General features: G+C 39.8%; 1 protein-coding gene across 4 annotated transcripts in view; it reads left to right on the forward strand.

Annotated features, from left to right (window-relative positions):
• The window catches only part of FHIT (fragile histidine triad diadenosine triphosphatase), a 1481620-nt gene that overhangs the window by 1303672 nt on the left and 155106 nt on the right, over positions 1–22842 (forward strand). For all 4 annotated transcript variants that reach the window (XM_034997431.1, XM_034997432.1, XM_034997430.1 and 1 more), the window contains one exon: positions 1923–1991. In XM_034997431.1, coding sequence (XP_034853322.1) covers positions 1923–1991 — 69 coding nt within the window. The remainder of the gene's footprint in view (positions 1–1922; positions 1992–22842) is intronic.

The raw sequence follows: 22842 nt of genomic DNA on the forward strand, positions 1-22842 counted from the left end.
GCTATAGCTACATGTACTGAGTACTGATGATGCACAAAGCAGCATGCTGAGCGCAGGCTTAGTGGATTTGAATCCTCTTAATGACCATGTGAGGTAGAGATTGCTGCCATCCCTGCTGCAGCCAAGGATACAGAGATCCAGGCCCTTCTGAGTCAGGGGCCGCGGCCAGTAAGTGATCGATCAGGTTCGCAGTAGGCAGTTTGACTGCAGGGCACTGGTGTGGAATACCTGATTATTCCACATACAAGGGAGGTGGTGGGTGGGTGGATAGAAGAAAGGAAGAAAAGAAGGAAGCAGGGCAGAAAGGAAGGAAGGAGAAAAGGAAGAAAGGAAAGGGGAAAGAACAAGAGGAGGGAAGGAGAGCTGCAGGTTTGGGAAGCAAGGGTCGAGTGAAGCCTCCTTCCAAGGGGGGCTCTCTCCTTGTGCTGTGGCATTTTTCTGGTCTCATCTTGAAGTCAGCCAGCCTGTGTCCTTCAGCATATTCCAGCCTGAGCCCATCCTCCATTGCTTTCTCCTAAGACTTTGTTCCATGGGCAGTTTGCAACTTATGTTTCCTTGTTTATTTGTTCCCCTTGTCTCCCTATGCTCTCACCATCTTTGTAACTTAAGTATACACTGTCCCAGTTGCTGAACAGTCTATGACTACCTTCCATCATCAACTGGAGAATATTCTGGCAAAAACATGCCCTTCTTTGGGGACTGTGCACTCGGGCTGATGTGAGGCTCCTCTGTGTTCGTTCACCTTGGACCGCCTTGTTCCCTGCCTCTGCTTTAATAGCATATCATTTTTCCCCTCTGTGTGCAGCAAAGCCACAGGGACACTTCATCTCACATTCTCCAGAGGCCCTTTGGAAGCTCAGAGCCTGATCTCTGTAATCAAGAAGGGGTGGGCGTGATCAGGGACTAAGTTTGATTCTTTGTCTGCCTCTCTACATTTAGGCTTTTCATTTTCACATTCCTCCCCACGGTTTGTAATAAACGCAGGAACATAGCTCAAGGGCAGGAATGAGGTTTAACTTTAGCCGAGGTACAATAGAGGCTATTTGGAAAGTAAAACTTTCAAATGGCGTTTAGCCTTGAAGAATATATTGAATTAGATATGCGATGTGCCTTGATTCATGATCTCTGCATAACAACATTGCTATGACTATTACCTGGGGGCTTTCATAGACTGGAGACACAGGCTTTTTAATAGATCGAACTCACAGAAGGAGCATGGATGCTCATGAAGAGTGTGGGGGCAAGAGCCACAAGCCCTGGGTTCCTGCAGGGACGCTGTCACCTCCTGAGGGGCCTTGACCACTTCTGAGGGTAGATTTCCTCATCTGTAAAGGGGATCTGAGAGTAGAAGTTGCCTCATGGGATTATTCAGAGCAGTACATGAGATCCATGCTAAGCATAGAGCTTTCTTATCACAGTAAGTAAATGTTTAATAAAGGAGGACTATTTGTATTACTGTTAAATGATTTTTATTTGAAAACCATGATTCTGTAACTTGGCCCACACTCTTTGCTACTCTCACTTATTTGCTCTTACACAATTCTCTGTTGGCCAATTTTGATTTCTTGTCCCTTTCAGAGTCCCTGTAGTCACCTTTTTAAACCATGCTGTCACTTCAAAGCACTGGCTAACTACAGCCAAGACTGACAGCTATGGATAATTCCACAGACCTCCCCAAAACACCCTGGCATTTCACTCAAATTGTCATCTATGCCACCACATTTTTCTCTCTTGTTTTGAGCCTCTCTATTCTCCATGGATTTCAGATACAGTTACTGAAGGTGAACATCATCCTCCTCTGAAAACTAATCCAGCAGGAACCAACGTGGAGTAATTGGGCTTCATGGGAGCATCACTGTCAAGTCTCGAAATATATGGGGAGATAATCACATTTCATTTTTTTCTCTCTCGTTCATTTTCAGCATGTTCACGTCCACGTTCTTCCGAGGAAGGCTGGAGACTTTCACAGGAATGACAGCATCTATGATGAGGTGGGTCTGTTCTCTCTGATCTTATTGCGTGATCACAGGGGCTGTCGGTATGAAGAAATCAAGCTGATGAACTAGGCATCACCCTGATATATGGGCTTACATGGGATTCCACCCAGTATGACTTGGGAAGTGGCAGTAGAAGCCAAGGAGCCAGCCGAGAATGGCCATGACAGGAACCAAAGACAAATGAATTATAATGATTTTCTTTTTCAAATGAAATGTGGCAGAAAGCAAGTATCTTTGTGATTTCCACCCTCTCATTTACCAGGACACTAAATATTGTGTGGCGATATGGCCCAGAGTCTCCACAGGAGAAAATCTATAGTGCTGCTGACCAATGGAAATCAAGCCGACTCGTATATTATTTTTCTAGTCAGATGCTCCATTTAATTTTAAAGACCCTTTGGACCTCAGCTTGTCTCTCCTAGTAGCAGTTTTTTTTTTTAAAGATTTTATTTATTTATTTGACAGAGACACAGCAAGAGAGGGAACACAAGCAGGGGGAGTGGGAGAGGGAGAAGCAGGCTTCCCGTGGAGCAGGGAGCCCGATGCGGGGCTCGATCCCAGGACCCCGGGACCATGACCTGAGCCGAAGGCAGATGCTTAACGACTGAGCCACCCAGGCGCCCCACTCCTAATAGCATTTATTCAAAGTGAAACTTTGAATTATCAGCAGAACCTAGTTGGCTTGAATGAAATGAGTGCCGCCCATGTATTATAAACATTTTAGCAGTTAACTGATTTCTGGATATTTCCATTAAAAACTATAAATGTGAAACCACTTATAGAGATGAAGTAGCAAGGTGATCTGCTCCTATGGTCTCATCTACCTGAGAAACTTCAGGGGCCTGTGTGCACTATGTGGGGTAAATATCCTATAATGGATATGCTGATGTAAAATATTAGACGATAATTTCAGTTTAACTGCTTATTCTAGCCAGGGAAGGGCACATATGTTCCCCAAATGATCAGATGGCAGGGGTGCCCTGAGTGCTTGGTTGGAAAGGGTTTTGAGGCTGTTTCCGGATGAAACAGAAACAAATGCTGTGATTGATTAGCAGTGTCTATCACAGGTGTCAGATAGGAAAGAGGTACCAATTTTGCCATCTTTTTGACACTACTATTCTAACCACTTGTTAGACGTTTAAAGTACATTTTTTTTTTTTTTATTTTGGTTGTTCATCATGTGGCTCTATCCCTACGATTATCTCCACCTGGTTTTATATTTGTAAGGTGTTTTTTTTTTTTTTTTGTCTTTTTTTTTTTTTTTTTTTTTATTGTTTTTTTTTTTTTTTTTCAGTAACTAGGTATTAAAATGGCTACCCAAACCCTAAAAATAAAGAATGGGAGGTCATCAGTTAATAATGAGACTTACAATTAATTTTTCTGGGACTCACTGGATCCTCGGCAGTGACTGGTGATCATGCTTTTGGGATATCCCTCACTATATTGTGCCTCCTGTGAGCTGCAATAGGCCTGTGCAGAGTGGAAATGTTCTAGTTACTGGTTTCTAAGTACTGGTTTTTGGACCAATTGCTGCAAATCTCCATTCCCCATAGATCCCATCCCTAGAGATTTTGACCCAGTAGATTGCAGGGGCACACTGGAATCAGTAATTATGGGAGCATAAGAAAGTGCCCAGGAGATTCTGATCGTGGCTAGATTTGGGAATAGTCTCTCTCCCAAATTTGTGCTTTCTGAAAGTTGTATCCTATAATATCATAATTCAAACTCCTTTTCATGAGATGTGGAATGTGACTTGGAGTTAGTAAGGGCTTAGTTCAAGTTGGAAGAAAATCAGAATTATGGAGTAATTATAGAGAGATGCATTTTTAAAAAATATGAGTACTGATCTTATTAGCATAAACTAAGGTTAATAAAATGTTGCCAAGTACAGGCTATTTTAATGAATAAATTAGCACATGATTTATATACAAGTGAATACTGCTAAAGTGTTATTAAAAGTGCTTGAAAACACTGTTTTCTTAGGCTGAACTGTCACCTTGAAATCTTATTTATATTCCTAATGTGCTCATGACAGGAGCTGTGGGGCTGCATTTCAGCCCAGTTTGAGACACGATGTCCAACGCTGAGGTTGGCGTGTGGCCTTTCTCCCCTCCTTTACTCTTTTGCCCTTGTGGGTATGCTCTCACAGCGTCTCTAGCCCCACTGATGAGGCAACACATGTTCCTGCTTCTCCCTATTTGGAGAAGCATCTCTGGAGATGGAATTACTATAAGAGTTCTGTTTTTTTGTTGTTTTGTTTTGTTTTGTTTTCAATTAACTGCTAAGTCATATAGTATAGACAGTACCCACTAAGGGAGATTGTGGTATAAAACTATGAAGTGATTGAACTTCAGAGACAGACCGAATTAGGTTTAAATCCAAGTGTCACCTGCTAATTTTGTGACATGGGGCAAGTCACTGAAGCTCTATCTTTAAAAATGGAGATAACACCCTCCAAAGGCTCATACGAAACATATGATATACTGTACCTAAAAAGTTCATTGCGGGGATTGGTATCTACTAGGCATTTATTGATAGGTAGTGGTTCTGTTCTTATTGTGATCATTAATTTTGTTTCTAAAAGAACTTGCAGTTGGTGGGTAAAGGGAGAACTTAGATGCAAAGCCACGTCATTGGATGCTTCCATTCAACACTCTTTTCAAGGGTCAGATTTCCAATTTTTCCTCTGCCTTTCACTACTCATTCTCAGATTCATCTTCCTCTTTGTACAAAAATATACTTTTCCAGTTTCAGCACATAATAAGATAATGTCTAGAAACTGGCACAAGGAGCATGAAGCATTGCACAGGCATTATTGGTACAAGACATACTGTACATTAGACTGAGTGATCTTAATCAGAAATGATAGAGTGATGAGGGACAGCATTCTTTATGCTGATGGGAGCTCTCACTCTAGATTATGTATCTGTCCACGAAATACAACAAACACACTTGCCTTGGAGGGTGGGGAGTGGGAACAGGGACAAAGGAGATGGGGCTCAATAAAACACAATTGTGTTTCCAATACTGCGGAAATAGAACATGATGCCTAAAGAAGCCCTAGATTATAAATCAGCTAAGAATGTGGTGTTCTCCCTGGGCCCTGTTTCAAGAGAGAGAGTGACAAACTAGAGAAGGTTCACAGAAAGGTGACTGGGATGGCAGAGTCTGGACATGGTGATGGAGATATTTTGTCTGGAGAAAGGAAGACTTGCAGAGGGAAGGCAGTGACAGAGTCACTGTTTCTAAATATTTGCCAGTAGGTGGGAAAAGTTAAATGATCTGTGTGTCTCTGGCGGGGATGGGGTGGAAATCTAGGGTTTTGGGGCTAAAAGGAGCCAGATATCAGCTCCACGTAACAACAGATCAAATTGATAGAACTTGCTGAACACTTACAGTGCCTTGTATGTGTGTGTGTGGTTGGGGGTGTGTGGGGGTTTCCCTTTCCCAGATCCATGCAGGCACAGAGTGGATGGCCATGATTCTTCAGGAGGACTTCTACATCCAGTCCTTGGAGGGACCCCTTGGTTCTAGGATTCCAATCTTTACAAATCTGACCCATTGGATCATTACCTTTATTTTTCGGTTATAGGCAAGTTCTGTAACAACTAGTGTGAGTTGTTGTTGTAGTCATCAGAATAAGCACTTGGGTTACTGCCTAATAAACTTTTTAATGTAGGTCATAGAAATATAAGTGTAGCTCTCCTCTGAGTTATGGGTGACCAGGCTCTATTGACTTTTCTCATTCTCAGCCTGCTTCCTACGTTTCCTCCAGATCACTGTTGCATATTGATGGTCCATGGGCTCTGCTTGCCTCCACATATGTATTTTATTTTGCCTGCAAAGTATTTTTTAATGAGTCTGAATGCTGTTGGGCATGTCACTCATTCTTCAGGTCACTGCATCTCCCCCAACTCCCTGTCTCTTACCAATGCCTGCTTCACATGTTTATGATACTTGTCTGGCCGCTAAAGGCATTTGAGTTTGAGATCTCTATTTCCTGGGCTACCCTTCTTCCTTCTACCACTCAAATGTCACTATTCCACAGGACTGTTTGTCTCGTCTACTGTGCATGTCACTTCTCTGTAACCTCCGTTTTACTTCCTTGGTTACTCGTGTATAGTGCTATGGCCCTGGGTGAGTTCTTTAACTTCAGTTCTGTGTCCTGCCCTACCTCTCCAGCCCCTGTTAGTTTGACTCTCTCTCACTCCTTGCTTTTGTCAATTATATTATTCTTGTTCCCACCTCAGGGCCTTGGCACCATTATTTTCTTTGCCTATAACCTCAACTGGCTTCGTGTCTTCATCCAAATCTCAGCTCAGATGTCAGCTTCTTGAAGGGTTCTTTTCATGGATATCCCAACCCATTTAAGATAGCTCATCTCTTACCTCCTCCACAATAATTCTATCATATTACCGCATTTCCTTCCTTAATAATTACCACACTTGAAATAATTTTTTAGTTTAGTATTCAGTGCCTGTGTTCCCAATCACACTGTAGAGACTTGGGAACAGGGACCTAATCTGGTATGGAGGCGGTCTCCAAGAAATATTTGTTGAATGAATGAGTACATGAGGGAATGAGGTGTTGAACTAGAAGAACTTGACATTCCCTACTAGTCCTAGCATAATTTAAAGGGAGAGAATATCTTGCTTTTTAGGGGGTCAATTTATTAACTTGTAGCTACATTGGGTGAGATTCTGACATGGTGATGTCAGCCATCTGAAGTTAATTTAGTGGAGGATTTATGGAACAGAATCTACTGGTCAGAAATCAGTGTGCACACAGCTCCAAATTGTCCCATGTCAGAAGGACGGCGAAGTAATTATAAACCTTGTCTGATTGCTAAGGAAGTCTGGTAGGCACATGTCAATGTTAATAAGTTAATAAGTCACTTGCTTCCCCCAAAACGTAGACTTACGTTTCTGTAACAAATACAGATGTGGGATTTGCCGAAAGCAGGCTCGAGAGTTCTCTTCCTTTCATTTCGACCTGGATTATCATCTCTGGGGTTATCTTTATCTGCTCTCCAGCTTTCTGTCCCAAATTTGTCTTTGTGCATTTTGTTAGCTAATTTATCTTCCCCATTTCAGAGAATGAGTCTCCCTTCTCTCCCTCAAAACTGAGTTCACACTTCATGCTTTTCAAGGCAAAATCTCTTATAAAGCCCTTTTGGTGTTGTTTTCCATGCAGATCTTATTTGTCCATTTTTCCCAAACCCTTTCTATATCCGTGTTCTTTAAACTTCCATGAATTATGTGAGGCCTTCTCTGAACTCAGTAGGCCCTCCATTATCTTGACAAGTTGATGAAGATTATGATAATGACATAAATGGGTCCTTGGTTAAAAAAGAACGTACAGCTAACGTGGGGGAGGAGAACACCCATTGCCTAATGCCATGGTACATCATCTCATTAACTCAGTAAGGCTTACCCTAGCTGTGTCCCAAATAAGCAACTCTCATAACTGTATTAGATAATTCATCAAATGTTTATGGGTGACATTGAATGGTTTTGATTGTGCACTGTATATAAAACCCATTACTGATGAAGGAAGTGACTATTATTAAAGCAAATGGGAATAGCAATCAGCAATTGGACAATTCAACCATGAATTTCATAGACAGAGCAACTATGGGTTCAAGCATATCATGGGAAACAATTGCTTGGCTTAACACAATGCATGAACAAAATCAATTTGCTAAAATGCAGGTCATTTGGCCCTGAGGGCTGGAGAAAACTATTATATTGCTGATAATATTTATTGTTGAACTTGGATCTCTTTCACACACCATTTGACAATGGGCTCAAAGTCCATGGGTCCCCAGTTGACTCCAAAAGGAAAGGAATGTTTCAATGAGACAGTTAATTAGCTTTTTTTTATCCCCCTCTGGGTTCAATGATGTCTTCATACTGAGGAATGCATTTTTGACTGAGAATTTTGGAATGAAAACTTGATTACCTCTTGTTAAGAATAAAACAAGAACTCTGTGGGTTCTTCTAAATTCATGAGAACTTTCAAATTTTTCTTAAAAAATTTAATTGAAGCATAATTAACATATCATATTAGTTTTAGATTACAACATAGTGATTTGAAAATCATATACATTATGAAATGCTCACCATAGGAAGTATAATTATCATCCATCACCATACAAAGTTATTACAATGTTATGAGAACTTCTACCTCAAAGAATCTGGATGTGATATAACCAACAAATAATTATACAGTTAGTGGTAATTTAATGATCTTTGACATCAGATTCTCCCTGAGTGGATCTCTGAATGCTCTTTGGCTACCTATTTTAACAATAAGAGAATTGGGTAGACATCTGGTTTACCTTTTCCTATGTCAGATTATTACTCAGATCTCTCTGTCCCTCAGAGGAGAGGAACATAAGATTAGCAAAGAAACATTTACCTGGTTAAAAATTATTTCCATCCATTTTTTCCTAGTAGAGATAAGAATTCAAGGAGTATACAATTCACGTTAGTTACATTTGATGGACTCTATGCATGTGAAATGTTGAGAAGCATGCAGGGTTATAATGGTGGTGATGGTGGGCTGGAGGCCTCCAGGGAGAATCATAAAGTCATTGGATACAAAAGGAAAAACACCGAAGGAAGGCAGAAGAGTGGCTAATGATGAGAAGGACAGGTATCTATAGGATGTACCTCAAGGCAGAGGATGCCACCTCTATAGTTTTTCCTGGAGTTGGCTTCGAGAACTTCCACCCTAGGTCAGTCAGTCTTCTTAGAACTGTTCTCCTCTGTCATTTGAATATGTTCAATTGCATATTAATGAGCAATAAGCAGCAAAATGTTAACCACGTGTCATTCTATCCATCATACCAAAGTAAGACCACTCCATGTTTTCTGAATAAGGCTTTGTTGGACAGGGTCCTTTCTGTCTTCTACAGTGAATCCTGTCTCCAAACAGGCATATCCCAGCAGGAGTCAATAAGATCATGCTAGGTAAGGTGGCAAATGCCTGCTCTAAGAAGTCCTTGTTGCTGAGATCTCTCTGTCACAGTTGTGCTTTTAGTTACACAGTGACTGCTGAAATCAAACCTCAACTAACATTAGTAAATGAAGATTGGACCATTTGTGTATTTTTAAATGTTTAATTAAGTTTATATTCAAGGTTCCTGACAAAACTATAAGAAGTCACTTAATAAGAGTGTCCAAAAATGTTCAGTAACTTGGAGCCTGTGACCTACTAAAGAAAACTATCAATATCTCACATAAGAAATTTTTCCAAATCTATTTTATTTGAGAGTTGTAAGTATGGGGAATAGGGATAGGAAAGGTTATTGGAGGAATAAATTATGTGCAGAGTGGATAAGTACAGCAGGAAGAAAAGAGATATGAATTAAGCATTGACACTTTTCTATCAATATAAATTATAATGGCCTCGGGGCACCTGGGTGGCTCAGTCAGGAGTCCGACTCTTGATCTCAGCTCAGGTCTTGATCTCACGGTCATGAGTTCAAACCCCACATTGGGCTCCATGCTGGGCATGGAGCCTACTTAAAAAAAAATTATAATGGCCTCAAAGAAAAAAGCCCCCAAACATTTGACTTGATCTCTGTTTTAAAGATGAAAAGCAAAATAAGCAAGAATTAAGGGGGAAAGAAAGATAAAAATGAATACAATTTTAAAGCCCCAAAGTACGTTTTTTTTTTGCTTTTCAATTATCAACTGTCACTTTTTTAGACAAAAGAATGATATACCTAATTAAAATAATCTTTATGAATATGTCTTATTACCCATTAGGTTTGAGCAGGACCTATTCTTTGGATCTGTCATGTGTCACATGCCAACAGAGAATAGTAGGTCTCCAAGTTACCTGCTTCAGAAAAAGCACATAGGGCCCTAGAAACATAGCCTAGCCTTTGGAACCCCAGGATGGGTGCCTAAAATATGGCCATACTGATGTCACCATCAGGTGGTATCTATCACAATGTCCCAGTCTGTACTTCACATATTGTGTGTTAGAGCAGCACTGCCCAACAGAATATAATGTGAGTTACATATGTACTTAAATATTTTTCAGTAGCCACACTAAAACAAGTGAAAAGAAATAGGTGAAACTAATTTAATGATATATTTTTAAACCAGTATTACCAAAAGATTATCATTTAATCATGTAAGTAATACAAAATATTTTTTAAGAGAGAGTGAGAGAGAGAACGAGAGTAGGAGAGAGAGAGAGAATCTTAAGCAGGCTCCATGCTGGGCATGGTGCCTGACTGGGGGCTCAATCTCACAACTGGGATTGAGATCACAATTGAGATCATGACCTGAGCCAGAACCAAGAGTTAGACTCTTAACCAACTGAGCCACCCAGGCGCCCCTAATACAAAACATTATTAATGAGATATTTGCATCCTCTTTTTGTTTAAGTCCTTGAAATCCAATATGTATTTTATATTTCAAGTACATCTCAATTTAGACTAGCTACGTGTGGCTAGTGGCTACCAAACTGGAAAGTGTAATTTCAGACTTTATTAAATTCAGACAACTTCATTAGTTTTCATAAAGTGTAATTTTAATGCAAAACCTCTTAATTTTTTCACCCTGCCTTTCCATATCCAGAGCATAATAATTTATTTTTCCTGGTCCATAAAACCATAAGATAATACAAGAGATATGTCATCAAAGAGTTGAGCTAGGGCCTATCATCCTTGATCAAAGGCTTTGTGGAAGTTTAACAATGAAATGACCTCAAATATGACCAGGTGGATTCCTCTACACAGAATCTACTTTCATTTTTTTTAGATTTATTTTTTTCCTACTAATTTCGCCAGGGATTCACAAAGTAATCCATGAATTTTGGAGGACAGATGAGCCACTGTTTTGATCATTGTTTCTTTAGACCATTGCTCCTCTATGAGTAGCCTAATCAACCATTATTCAGGTGGCCAAACTTTCTTCCAATTTTGAAAAGAAACCCATTAAGTGTTACTTTTTAAAAATGTTTTATTTAAGTAATCTCCACCCAAAGTGGGGCTCGAACTCATGAGCCCAAGATCAGGAGTCACATGCTCTACCAACTGAGCCAGCTGCCCCCCATTAGATGTACTTTTATGGCAATATCAGGACTTAAGGGTGGGCTCCAGATCCAGACTGGTTGTGTCATACCTCAATTTCCTCATCTGTAAAATGGGGATTATGATGAGGCTGCTGGAAGAATAAAATAAATTATTACATATAAAGCTCTAGAACAATGCCTGATGCAGTGTTAATGCTTAATAAATGTTAGCCATTATTTGATAATTATTAACATTAATGCTATCATATTAGTATCAGAGAGTATTATAAAGAGTTGGTGGGAGTGAGTGAGAAGTTGGAAGCTGAAGTAGGTGACTGTCCAGAAGATGAGAGGTTTTCCAGGAGGTTTTCCAAATCCAAGGACCCATCAAGGGGAGCTCTCACAGGTGCAGTGTCATTACCTGTGACTGTCATCATGCCTGCCTTCGGCCAACAGCCTTCAGAGAAACAGCAGCTCAATAATTTGTGACCACATTAAACTTTTTAAGCTGCCACAAGTGTGCAGCCCACACTGTCCAGACCTACAAATACTTCCATTGACAGAATCTCTTCTGGAAAGAAGAAATTTTGATTTACAATTTTATTCCAAGACTTTCAAATTTCTTTACCTTACGGGCAAGCAACTCTTTTGGAGATTTTTATGACCCCCCCAGATTTAGAGGAGCCAAGTTGAGAGATGCCAGATTTTCTTTCTAATCAAGGAAGCCTAGAAAAGGTTCCTATACCTGCATAGGTCTAAATTCTGTGCATTGGGTCCATTCAGTGGTTTATTACAACTTCTTTAATGTTAAACTTGCTATTTAAATCTCAGTATCTTTTATGTTTCCAGTATTTCAAATGAGGGGCAGGGAAGATTTGCTACCAGTAATAAATAATAGGTGAATAGTAATAAACAATTCTAGTTCTTAATCTTGTTTTCTAGGGAGAGGGCTAATGAAAACTACTAGTAGAATAAAAATATTATTTTCATTTACTGGGAGTCCACAATGGGCTGGACTCTGTGCTAGGTGCTATACATACATTTCTTGAATTTTCTTAAACCTTGTGAGGTAGATATTAATACCTCACAGCAAGTGTTTGTCTCAAGACATTATAATTAGTTCATGACAAAGCTTGTTTTTATCGTAGTCCATTTGACTACAAAACCTTTGGTCTGAGGCAAATACTATCTTTCATTTTTATGGAAAACTCAAAGATAGTGAGATGAGTGATTTGTCTAGATACTATGACTTCCAGTGCTAAATCTCAAACAGTTTCAAGGTCTCTGTTAGACCTTAGAGACATTCATTTACACACATATCCCAGATTTCCAAGAAACCCATAGGTCCTGGACACACCACTGCTAATTAAGCACATAAGACTTAGAGTGTAGGAAATTGGCATTTTCCAAAGTTAGACATTTTCTCTGCTTTTCGAATATGACCCACTAGTCCCCAGCTAGATACTTTATTATAACTCCTTTTTATAGTTTTTTTTTTTTTTTTTTTTTTTTTTTTTAACCACAAGGAAGTCATCAACACACTCTAGCCAAGCTTCTCCAATTCCCAAGGTCATCCTTTCTGAGCTGGTTTTGCACACTGGACCTCTTAAATACTTTTGCATGCCTTATAATGTATTCATGTCATGATAACAAACTAAAATATATAAAAGGAAATTGCTGCCTTTTTCTTCCTCAAAAAGAAACAGTCCTTGTTTACAACTCTCAATGGACCATAAATATCTTCTAGGCCAGCTGTACCAGTACCTGTTGGAACTCCTTCTTACATTAACAGTAACTAAGGAACTTATAGAATATTCCCTTTTCCCTGAAATGAAACCTTGCTCCTGCATCTTTTTTTTCTTTAAAAGAATTTTGGTTCTTTTTACAAAACTCTTCAGAGATTTTGAAGAGGAATGTGCACAGTTGGGTCAAATCCATGTATGAACCTTCGACTGGCTTGTCCAGTAATCTTGGCCACATCAGTTGATATGAAGACTGAGGCTGAATTTATTTTTAACAATCTGAAATAAGCAATCAAACTTGTTTTCTTAAGCCATTTTCCATCCACATAGTGTGTCTACCACTTACCTTCCTTCCCTGGGGCACATTATAGTTTCTTCATTCAGGTCTCATCTCAAAATCAAGAGCATGAGGAGCTTGGGGGATTTCATCTATTAGTGATCTGGTATACAGCTGAATTCAACTTAATGAGAAAAGTTAGGGGCAGTAGTATTCTCAAATGGAGAGGGAAATTGTGGTGTGGTTATGACTTCAGCATGCTGATGAGATCATACGTCCAATGACGTGCAGGGTGGGGCAGTGAGTACATTTACCTTCAAGAATAGGAAAACTGAGGCACAGAGAAACCTAGTAACTTTTGTAAGGTTACACACACACACAGAGGGTAAGAAACAGACAGGAGATTCATACTGCTCAGTTCTTTCACTCTGTTGCCTCTGTGAACTCCCAGAAGTGTTTTAATTACCTTTGTCCTCTCTACCTCTTCACACCCAATAAATCCCACTATCTGATGAGGTATGTTCTTAAAAAACATTTGCCAAATTGAATCTGTTACTCCCCTGAAGCTCTGAATTCAGAGACTAGTTCTCTCATTTCTTAGCTCTGTGGCTTTTCTTTATCAGCTGCAAATTCCCCCATTCACTTTTTGGGTACTACCTTCCATCCTGTCAAAATCTCCTCTCAGGAAAGAACCTGTACCTTAATTATAACAAGAGTAGTTCACATTGTTCACTTCCCTGAGATGACAAAGTATTTTACAAACTAACAAATCCTGATGGGAAAAGAGCAGGATTTTAAAGCTGGAATATCAGGCCTTAGTTTAGAGGTACTGTGGGACTTTGTTGGCAACTCCAGAATCAAATCACAAAGGCCAGCTCTGGACCTTGTGCTCATTTCTGGAATCTACCTGTAATTAGTTTGAAAATTGGCCCCTGAGAGCCCCACCAGCACTCTCTAAGATAAATCAATCCAAGATAGAATAATCCTCATGTACCTTCATATTTTGGAATTGTGTCAACACCCAATAATAGATATTTCTATCTTACTCCACTACAGGCTCAAAAATGTTATCTGTATCATAGTTTCCAAATTACCTCAGAGTGTGTGTCTGTAAAACTTGTATAACTTACATATTTCATTTGAAAAATCCCTACCTGGGAAATAATTTAAATGTCAAATAATAGAGGAATATATTTTAATGGTATGTATTCATACATATGGATGAGTGCTTTAAAATAATTTTGATGACGTAAAATATTGAGATATAATATTGAATGAAAGTAGTGTCATGCAAATCAAGAATAGAATGGAAACATATACTTCTGGTAATTAAAAGGTATTGTGGCTGGATAACGGAATCATAGGTCACTCCTGTTTCTTTCTTTGTACCCTTTGGCATTTCCCAAACTATATAGTGAATGTTCAAAATTCTGTAACTTAAATAAAATATTAGGGGGTAGTTTTTTTTAAAAGCAGACGTTATGTTCTTTTAGACTCATTGACAAAGACCAACATTTATGGTTGGTTGGCTGGTGGATGTAGTGAAAGAAAGAGACTTCAATTTTGGTGAATCCATCATGAGAGATGCTCGTATGTGACTTACCACTTGAGCTGCAATACTCAGAGAAATGGCCTTTGCAGGGTCTCCACTCTCTGACTTGTTAGTAAAAATTACTCTTTCGGATCACATTTTCCCTGAGTTCCTGCTCAGACAGTCACAGGAAAGAATACATTAGATATAATGCTCTGAAGTGTCATGCTCCCTAGTCACTTTGTCTTGTCTCAGGTTTCTTCTCCATCACCAAGTCATGCCCTACTATTTCTGAGGTTCATGAGTGGTCCATATAACAGTTACTAATTTCACAATTACCAACTTGACTATAGAAAAATGAAATACTCTTTAATCCCAAAGTTGGGTTTAATTTGTGGCCACGAGAGCAGACCACTCCATCAGCCCAGGGCCAGGTTTTGCTCAGCAAGTTCAGTGCTGTCTCAGTGAGTTCAGGCCTGTAATCCAGCCCTATTCTGGTTTACAACCTTTCAGTTCAGCATTCTGCTCTCTGGGACCATTGTGAGCCACATGCCATGTGGGGCAGGCAGGGGTTATGTAGTCCTTGGCTGTTATTTCTTTGGCATCTGGTGTCTAATTTGCCTTGCCTGGTCCTTGGGTTTATCCTCATGTTGATACCCATAAGCAGGGCAGTCTTCCATGGAGGGTTGGTGATCATGTTCTCCTTCCTCCCTGAGGTGTCCATGGTCCTGATAAGGTCTCTGGTCACAGCACATGAAGGGCACTGACTCTATGTCCTTTCCAGCTTTTCAGCATTCTTCTCATGGGCACAGAAAAGTCCTTCTGTTCTTCCATGCTTTCCTGAGAACTACAGGAGATTGGGGACTCCCTGGCAAACACTTATGTTGTCAATATAACACTTCATCATTCTCTTTGCAGAGAAATGTGCTACCAGAGTTGTTGATGGGAAAAGCAGAGTACAAGTACACTCTACTCTTGGATTCCCAACCCAAAGGGGAGGTTTCCAGCAAGACACTTGTGGAAGGCAGAATGATTGCCTCCCAGGGGTGTCCACACCCTAATCTCTAGAACCTATAATATGTTACATGGCAAAGAATTAAGGTAGCAGATAGAATTAAAGTGGCTAATAGCTGAATTTAAAAGAGGGAGATTATCCTGAATTATGCTGACTGGACCCAATATAGTCACAAAGGTCCTTACCTGTGGACAAGGGAAGCAGAAGAGTCAGTGTCAAAGTGATGCAGCATGAGAAAGACTCAGTTGGTCATTGCTGTCCTTGAAGGTGAAAGTGGGCCATGAGCCAAGGAATGCAGCCAGTCTCTAGAAGCTGGAAAAGGCAAGAAAACAGATTTTTCCCCTAGGCAGGAAAGAATGCAGACCTGCCGACCTCTTGATTTTAGCCTCGAGACCCATTTTGGACTTCTGACTTCCAGAGCTATAAGATAATAAACCTGTGTTGTTTAAAGTCACTAAGTTTGTGGAAATTTGTTATAGTAGGAAGTATCAAATTAATGTATCTTCAAACCTCAGGATTCAGCCAGGGGTTTGGAAGAAGGGCAGGGGTAGAGCACATTGCCCTAGTGTGTGCTCATGAGTTTTCTCTCTCGTTCTGTCTCTCTGTCTCTCACTTGCTTTCTCTCTCTTAGTTCTGTCCCTTCTCCAGTTTGAAAATCTTTTTTTCAAGTCTGAGGATGGGCAGGTAGAGCTATTCAATCTCCTTATCCCTGCATGAATCATTTCTCTCTCACACTGGGCAGTGCCTTTTGCACTTAGAAGCCATGTTGGTGAGTGCAGGGGACTACTGCTAAGCAGTGGATATACTTCCAGTTAGTCAGGAAAGAGGGTCAAGAGGGAAATGGCACACCAGTGATTACTTTGAAATAGTAGTCTGCCTTATATGGATAGGAAATGAGCAACAGTAACCACACAGAAAGCAGAAACCACTAAGTACCATGGGCCAGTATACTCTGATGAAGGGTATTCCAGGTTCAGGGAAGTGACCAACTTCCTTCCCTCTATAGAGGTTCATGTCCTGGCTCTATTGCTAATGGGACCTTGGTCAGTTCCCTGTGTCTGGGGCTCAGTTTCCCTTTCCTCAAACTGAGAGGCATTCATCTCATCTCCATCACCTCTAAGCACACTTTCAGCTCTGATACTTTGTGATTCTATGACACTAACTAGTTCAATTGAGAAAGAACCACTTACCCTGAGGACTCCCTCCCTTTGATTTCTGTATGGAGACCACATTAGCATAGCAGAAAGGATATTGACACTGCAGTTGATTTTTAAAATTCACTGAGAAGGGGAGATAAAATGAAAACACACCAGATGGAATGTGAGCTCCCTACTATTTCAAAACTTAGATATTTCCACTAAATGTTGGCACAAACTTAAAATTAAATATCAACGTGAATGCTATTTACAGTTTTCAAAGTGACAATAGTCCCTTTAGAAAGGGAAGACTGTAAGATTGATTCTATCACTTCAGGAATTTTATTTTATGGAAATATTAAGGAAGTAATTAACTGTATATAAAAATAATAGGGGAAGTCATGCAGACAATTGAGACAGTAGGATTCCACCACTGACTGACTGGGGCCTCCAGGAACTGAGTCCCAAGAAGCACTGTGAATTTGACTCTTCATCTCAAGCAGATTGACTAAGTAAATTTTCACTGTCTTTAATTTTTAGGGATCCTCCATGCTGTGGTTCTTGATCCATTTTTGGGTCACAGACCCCTTTGAGAGCCCTGCTGAAAGCTAGAAACTCCCTAGCTAGGAAAAATTTTAAATATTTACAATTACCATAAAGATTTGCATTTAATGTTATAATTTTTTTTTTTTTAAATCCTGGGTTAAGAATGCCCAACTTGAGGTAGAGAAAAATGTTCTCAACATCTAGGAAATTAGGGGTGCCTGGGTGGCTCAGGTGGGTGAGTGTCCAACGCTTGGTTTTGGTTCCAGTCATGATCTCAGGGTCATGGGATTGAGCCCTGCATCAGGCAGTATGGGGTCGGCTTCAATTTCTATCTCCCTCTGCCCCTCCCCCCTGCTTGCTTGCTCTCTTTCTCTCAAAAATAAAGAAATAAATCTTTTAAAAGAATCTAGAAAATTAGTAAAAACTGATTTTGTGCAAGAAGTTTTATACACACATAGGCTTGTATGTACACACATGTGTATACACAGTCACACATGGTCAAAGATTTGTATTCATTCACATCTTTGAGGCTCACTGTGTCCACTCAAGATCCAACTGTCTCCATTTGAGAGCATTTGACTGTTGCATTATTCTCTTATAGAGCAAATGTCAGAATATGCAAGGAGGAGGAAAAGGTCTTTTGAAAAGGAACTATTCACTGGACCTAGGGCAGTGAGCTTCATCGGGGAACCCATAATTGAACACATCTGATGGTTGACTCTCTCAGCTTTCCTCTAATAAAAAGTCCAGTTGTAGAGTCAGGTAGTAGTTCTAGAAAACAGGACATACAATTCCACAATTCTACAAAGGATTAGTACTTGCACTTTTAAGTTTATTTGTTAATTGACTTGATTTCTGTTGTTTGACGATTATATAACACCAAAGTACAGAAAAGTTATCTTGAAATTTACCTATCATAAATCTTTTTGAAGTGTTAAGTAGTCTTTAAATAAGTTGTAAAAATAGGAATTTTTTTCCTTCTGTCAGTGAAGGAAGTTACATATTCAGTTTTTCTATTCTCTAATATACTTTTCATGATTATTTTTTAAGTGCCAGATGACCCAGACTATGGCTCTATAATATCAAAAAGATATCTTGAAATTCAAAATTTTTGAAGAATCATGGAGCCAGTTGATTCCAAAGTAGTTGAAAGGGTGATTTTTTTTTTTTTAAAGAAAATCTGTTCACAGCTGCTCTCTTTTTCATCTTCAATTAACATTTTATATGCAATGGCCTCATTCATCCTGCACACATCTACAAAAGGCTTACTACTTGGGATACTGTAGGTCAGGTTGATCCAGACATTTGAATTCAAGTGATGCATTGCTCAAACTTAATACATCTGAAAATAAAATGCATCCCCTTCTCCCATAAAATATCTCCCTCTTCTATCCATCCTTACTCTTGGCATCCCCATTCTGGACAATCCCAGCTAGAAAACGTGGTTCATTTCCAGCTCATTCTTGTAGTCCATCCCCTATACACTGTTGTTCATCACGTTCTATTAATTTTTCTTGCTAAACACCTCTTATGGTTATTCTTATTCTTGGGTAGGCAGAATTCCTGGGATTCTACTCTCCAGAAGTTTTCTGGGGCTTTCTCAAAGCTGTCAAATCATGTCTTCAGTGTACTTCTCTCTTGATTGTGGATGAAATTAGAAGAAATCTCATAATTCTGTCAACTAATTTTTTTTTTTTTGCAATATCTTTCTGAAGGTTGGGGTGGAAGGTATTTTTTTAATATTTATTTATTTATTTTAGAGAGAAAGAGAGTGAGTACAAGTGGGAGAGGCAGAGGGAGAGAGAATCTTAAGCAGACTCTGTGCTAAGCAGGGAGGCTGACATGGGGCTTGATCTCACGACCCTGAGATCATGACCCCTGAGCCAAAATCAAGAGTTGGATGCTCAATTGACTGTACCATCCAGGTGCCCCAGGATGGGAGATTTTAATGTAACTCCAAATCACACCAAAACTATCTTCCATTTGTTTCTTTCTCTCCCTCCATTTATTCCTTCATTGGGGAACCCATGGTTCTTGATCCATTTCGGGTTACAGACCCCTTTGTAGGGACGTAACCCAGTTACATCCTTTTTCCTACCAGTTACTTTTGAATCTTATGACATGAGTTTCTACTTGATTCCCCATTTAGGGGTTACTGTTAAATTTGCCCTGGATTTCACCATTATTTTGTGGCCATTATTATTAATTTTGTTAGATGTTGAGGAAGGAGTTTATTTCTTCTGAATTCTGTCACCTTTACAATGATGAAGCAGCACTATTTGTATCATTTCTTTTCTGTCCTCTTTCTTTAAGCCCTCACCAGCTGGTACCTTTTGGACTTTGTTCCAGCCATTCCCACTTATACCACATGAACTGACAGATTACTTTTCCCAAAATTCAAATTCTAGCATTCCAGTGTTCAGACAAATCCAAACTTCCTGACCTATGCTTTCAAGATCCTTTGAAATCAAACTTTGACTCCTTATCCAACTTGTCCCTTGCACTAGTGAACCATTTGCTTAATCCAACTGCTCTCCTGATGGGTCCAGTAGGGGATTAAATCATTTCCACCTTGTGCTGCTGGACTGCTACCTCCAGTAACTCTAAAAGCTCTTGCCTCCACCATTGCTCTGTCCAAACTTTAAAGGTACTTCCTGACTACTCCAGCCCACAATAATCTTCCTTCTCTAGACCTCATTGCATGTATATTTAAGCACTTAAATTCTCAGAATAACAGAGCTGAAAGGCTTCAGAATAATCTAATACAGTTTAAAGATGGAGAAACTCATGTCCAGATGAGTTAATGATAATAATAGTGACCATTTTTTGCTCTTACCATGTGCCAGGCCCTTGGGTAGAAACCTCCCATATTTTTACAGTAACAGTTTTTATTCAGATACAATTAAAATACCATATAGTTTACCCATTTAAAATGTACAATTAAATGATTTTAAGTGTGTTCACACAGTATGCAGTTATCACTGTTTAATTTCAGACCATGTTATCACCCCCAAAAGAAACCCCATTCCCAACCTCCCCATTTCTCCCTTCCCCCAGCTCCTGGCAATCAGTAATCTGTTTTCTGTGTCTATGAATTGCTGACTGTGGACATTTCACATAAATGGACATTGTACATTATGTGGTCCTTTATGACCAACCTCTTTCCACTTAGCATCATATTTTCAAGATTCATACATCATGTAGCATGAATCAGTATTCCATTTCTTTTTATTGCCAAATAATATTGTTATATGACTGTACCAAATTTTGTTTACTTGTTCATCAACTGATGGCCATTTGGGTTGATTTTTACTTTTTTATGAATAAGGTTGCTTATGAATAATGCTGACAAGAATGCTGATACTCATGTAGAAGTGTTTGTGTTGACATATGTTTTCATTTCCGTTAGGTATATACATAGGAGTAGAGTTGCTGGGTCATATGGCCACTCTATGTTTCACCTAAAGCATCTATACCATTTTACATCCCTACCAGCAATGTATGAGGGTTTCAGTTTCTTTATATCCTCACAAATATTTGTTATTTTCTAACTTTTTAATTATAGTCATCCTGTGGGTATGACGTGCTATCACATTGTGGGTATGAGGTGCTATCTCATCCAGAATGGCTAATGATGTTGAGCATCTTTGCACATGCTTAAGTTACTGCATAACTTCTTTGGATAAATGTCTATTTTGAGCCATTTTAATTGGATTATAGATCTTTTTATTACCTAGTTGTAGGAAGAATCTTCCATATTTAACTCATTTAATCCTTGTGCTTCTTTCTGGGATTGGCAGACTTAACTTTATTTTGTAGGTGAAGCAATTAAAGGTCAAAGATGTTCACTCATTTGTCCACAGTCCCACAGATGGCAAAGGCAGACTAGGGCCAAACCTCTGTATTTCTGACTCTTAGACTAGGATATTTCCTAATAATGTGCCCATTCATATTCTTCACCATTTCACTTGAAAAGTAAAACAATGAAGAGTAAGGATAACATTAAAACTATTAGTAAAGTCCAAAAGATAGTGTAGAAATGGGTGGACTTAATACTATAAAGGAAAACAGGGTTAAATGAGAAAATCAAAAGAATAAGGATAGTGAACGATTTCATTAACCAACAGAATGGGAAGTAAATGTTTTCTTATGTGAATCATGTTGGTCACACACTTGGAAGAAAAACAACCAACCTCAGTATGATCACATCAAGGAAGGAATGAACAGCGTCTGAAAATTTGGCCTAAGGCAGAAGCCACTCCTAGTCTTGGTGAATACATGGTACATAAGGAGTGAGCAGTTCAAGCACAAATGGATGGCTTAGTGCAAGGTGGTGCCAAGGATGGCACTTGGGGGGAGGCAAAGAGGGTACAAGGGGAGGAAAGACATTTGGTGTGGTCTAAATGTATAAACCCAAGCATTCCTATGCGCCAGTGTTCTGGGTACTGCAGGCCTTTCTTCTGTTGACTTTGATTTAGTCAAGGAGCTACTGTATCATGCAGTTGAACAACCATGTCACTGCACCTTTTCTGCTCTCCAGCCTACACTGTTGCTAGAAGGAACCATCCACTGGCACAACATAGAAACCCACTGTTCTCATGCCCTACAGGGCTAGTTTGGGACTGGAGCTACTGAGAGCCTATTAGTTAAGTCACTGTCACTATCCAGGCCTCTACATTCAAGGTTTGAGACTACCTAGAGAGATGAATCCAATAGGCACCATCTTGTATTGTTCCTGTCACTGTGCTGGATGAAGGTAAAGAGCAGGTACAGTGTCTCCTGCTGAGCTTCTATTCTGCCTTCATGGTGCCTAGGTCAGGGGTTGCAAACTATAGTGAGTGAGCCAATGTCTTGGTTTCATAAATAATGTTTTATTAGAACACAGCCATGCTCATTTGTTCACATATGGCCTGCAAAGCCTAAAATATTTACCATCTGGATCTTTATAGAAACAGTGCCATTTCCTGGCCTGGAGTAGTACTGGGCCCACAACAGCTGACGCATATACCCTCTGTTGACTTGTATACTTCCATTGTCACCTAATTGGCACAGAGCTACTAGGAGCCAAATTTTTATTAGTTCCACTGAGACATTCTTTCCCTAGGTGAGGGTTCCTTGATGCTCAAGCCGGGATGCTAGCAGAAGCCACAGTGCCATTGTTTTCTTTAAGTGGTTAAAACCTTTCTTGCCTTCCTCCTCCAGGTGTGTCAGCCTACCCCCAGCCATTATCTGCCTACTCAGATGAGATCATTTTCCCTTTGTGAAAATGTCTGAGAAGTTCAGTATTTCACTTGCATCATCTCATATGCCCACATGTGCTCCTGGAGGTAATGTCAGCTCTTCCTTCTGAAGTTCATTGCTAGTGGAAGAGCAAAACACAGAAAAGTTATGTCACTCGCCCAAGGTCCCACTTTGAATCATGAATCCAGACCCAGAAAAGCATGGATAGGTGAGGCTTTGGAATGGGAAGATGGCAGCAAGGACTCTGGTGACAGACCTAGGGACAAGTCTTTCCGCTGATACCCAGTGTCATTCCTCAGTCTCCTCACTGACAAAGGGACAAGT

The sequence above is a fragment of the Mirounga leonina genome, unplaced genomic scaffold (genome assembly GCF_011800145.1).
Source record: "Mirounga leonina isolate KUSES-001 unplaced genomic scaffold, KU_Mleo_1.0 Mir_94, whole genome shotgun sequence".
Classification (NCBI taxonomy): domain Eukaryota; kingdom Metazoa; phylum Chordata; class Mammalia; order Carnivora; family Phocidae; genus Mirounga; species Mirounga leonina.